The sequence below is a fragment of the Sphaeroforma arctica genome (assembly GCF_001186125.1).
Source record: "Sphaeroforma arctica JP610 unplaced genomic scaffold supercont1.293, whole genome shotgun sequence".
Lineage (NCBI taxonomy): Eukaryota > Ichthyosporea > Ichthyophonida > Sphaeroforma > Sphaeroforma arctica.
Window position 1 is genome coordinate 91,425 of NW_014040265.1, and position 2,369 is coordinate 93,793.

A 2,369-nucleotide genomic window follows, 5' to 3' on the forward strand; every position below is an offset into this window, starting at 1 on the left:
TATATATATATATCTCTCTCTCTCTCTTCCACACCCTTATATACCCGTATACGTATTAGTGCAAGATTGTGAATTATAATTGCACACATACACCAATATGCTGTCATATAAATAAACATACAGTATGTGCAAATCGACTGTAACATTTATCGCTCTCTCTTAGCACTTTGGACAATCACAGACACGTACACACAAACACATAACTCAATGTAAAGCGCAACCTATGCATTCATACACATCTTAGTACGCAGTTACACATGATAGATATATACAACCTTTGTGTGCACACAGATTACAAGCAATACCTAACATACATCGAGACGATGCACTGAGCGGCCTCTGCTGTTTTTTTGGCTCGTGCCTTTCCCCACCCTCCGGTTTTGTTGGCAGTTTTTATCACCCTGATGATCTGATTGGAGAGCCTCCTGAGGGATGTGTCGATTTGATTGGCTTGTTTTATCATCCTGATGATCTGATTGGCTAGCTTTGTTCATACTTTCCCCCGTTGGCAGGGTGGTTTTTATGACATTGTTATGCTCTACCTTCTGACTCGTGTCCTCATTTTTCTGATGCACTGCTTCGCTTGTTTCTGTGGCACTATCATGACCTCGTTTCCGAATGGTTTCCGTTAAATCCTGAACATTTGATTGGTCAGTTGCCTTCTGTGTTTGTGCGATAGCCGTCCATGCCTGTGTCTGTTGCTGCATGCCGCTGATAAAAAGCCTCCGCGCACGCAGAGTGGCCACCTGACTGACACGATAGGGTTCCGGAAGCCCATCTATTTATAGAATTGTAAGGATTATGGGGATTAGAACATCAATCAAATGTTTGTTTACAGTGAATAAGTTAGCCTGTAGGAGGTACATATAGAAGTTAGTTATATGATTGATTGCCTGTGTTTGTCTTGCATGCCGTTAATAAAGTGTCTTTGAGCACGCAGAGTGGCCACCTGATTGACGCGATAGGGCTCGGGAAGCCTATATATTTATAGAGTTGTAAGGATTATGTGGAATAGAACATCAAACATATGTTTGTTTACAGTGAATAAGCTAGCCTGTAGGAGGTACATATAGAAGTTAGTTATATAATTGATTGCCTGTGTTTGTCTTGCATGGCGTTAATAAAGTGTCTTTGAGCACGCAGAGTGGCCACCTGACTGACGCGATGGGGCTCGGGAAGCCCATCTATTCATAGAATTGGAAAGGTATGTGTGGGATGGGAGAGGCATACGTTGGTCGTGATAGGGAAGTGATTTTTTAGAAATAGTCTGTGTTGTTTTGCAGAAGTCACAAGGTAGGTGCGAGAATGAGATATATATATAAATAGATTGGCTTTTGTACATACGAGTACATGGTAGTGTTCGATAGAGACAAACAAAGACTGAGAAACTAGGTGAGAAACTAGGTGCACAGACAAACTGATATATTCACAAATGCTATCCATGAAACGTTCGACCCTAAAACCCTAAAGCAGCCAATTCTCATACATAAGAAATCGCAGAAACTCTTGTTTTCTTGAGTACTTGCCCAGTACAGCACATTCTCATATACACACGAAGATGTAAACCCATATTATTATATATCAATCAACATGTGTGTAACACATACGAGCACATGTGCATATCCGAGATATACAAACGAGTCTCCCGGGATAAAAGCGCACACACGTTGTAAGAACTTTGACGGATATTTTTACATCTATACAAGTATGTGTATAGCGGCTACATGCACATGTATATGTTTGTGCTATATTAATAGATTCTATAAATGCAATCACCATGTGTGCCAAATTTGCACTCAGACAACGGAGAATATAAATATGTATACATATATACATGTTAGAAAAGATATCACCTCAACAAATATGTATATTCACAGTCATGTTTCGAAGGCACTTGTTCGTACCTACAGGGAGTATCCGCAAGTTCAGAGCCCTCTGTAGCGATGCCTCGTCATACAACTCTCCTGTGGTTCAATACAGTCCCGAACTTGAGTTAGCGGAGATTGTATGCAAAGACTGTCATGTAGGTACGTATAAGGGGTGTAGGCGAATACAAATGGGTGCAGAAAATAAGCCGGGCTATAAATAGAAAGAATAGCGGTGTAGGTCTGTGTACACTTTCTGTTGCGAAAACCCGGATAACTACCTTGGCCAGAATCTAGATAGCGACATGCGGCTTGATATTTGCTCTGGTTTTGATACCCAGCGGATAAAAACATACGCATATACGTATATATATATGAGATACCATGACAAGGTCTCCCAAGGCGCAAAAGTACACGAGAATCACATGACTCTGCTGAACTTGTACACAGACGCAACCTCACATAGACTTGCATATATACATACATACATATAAATATATATAT

General features: G+C 40.7%; 1 protein-coding gene across 1 annotated transcript; it reads right to left on the bottom strand.

The window, feature by feature from the left end:
- Nucleotides 1–305: 305 nt before the first annotated feature.
- On the bottom strand, nt 306–707 carry SARC_04908 (hypothetical protein; the record flags this gene model as incomplete). The annotated part of the gene is made up of 1 exon (XM_014301252.1): nt 306–707. The coding sequence occupies one exon, from the start codon at nt 705–707 to the stop codon at nt 306–308; it is 402 nt and encodes a 133-aa protein (XP_014156727.1).
- Between the last annotated feature and the right edge of the window lie 1,662 nt (nt 708–2,369).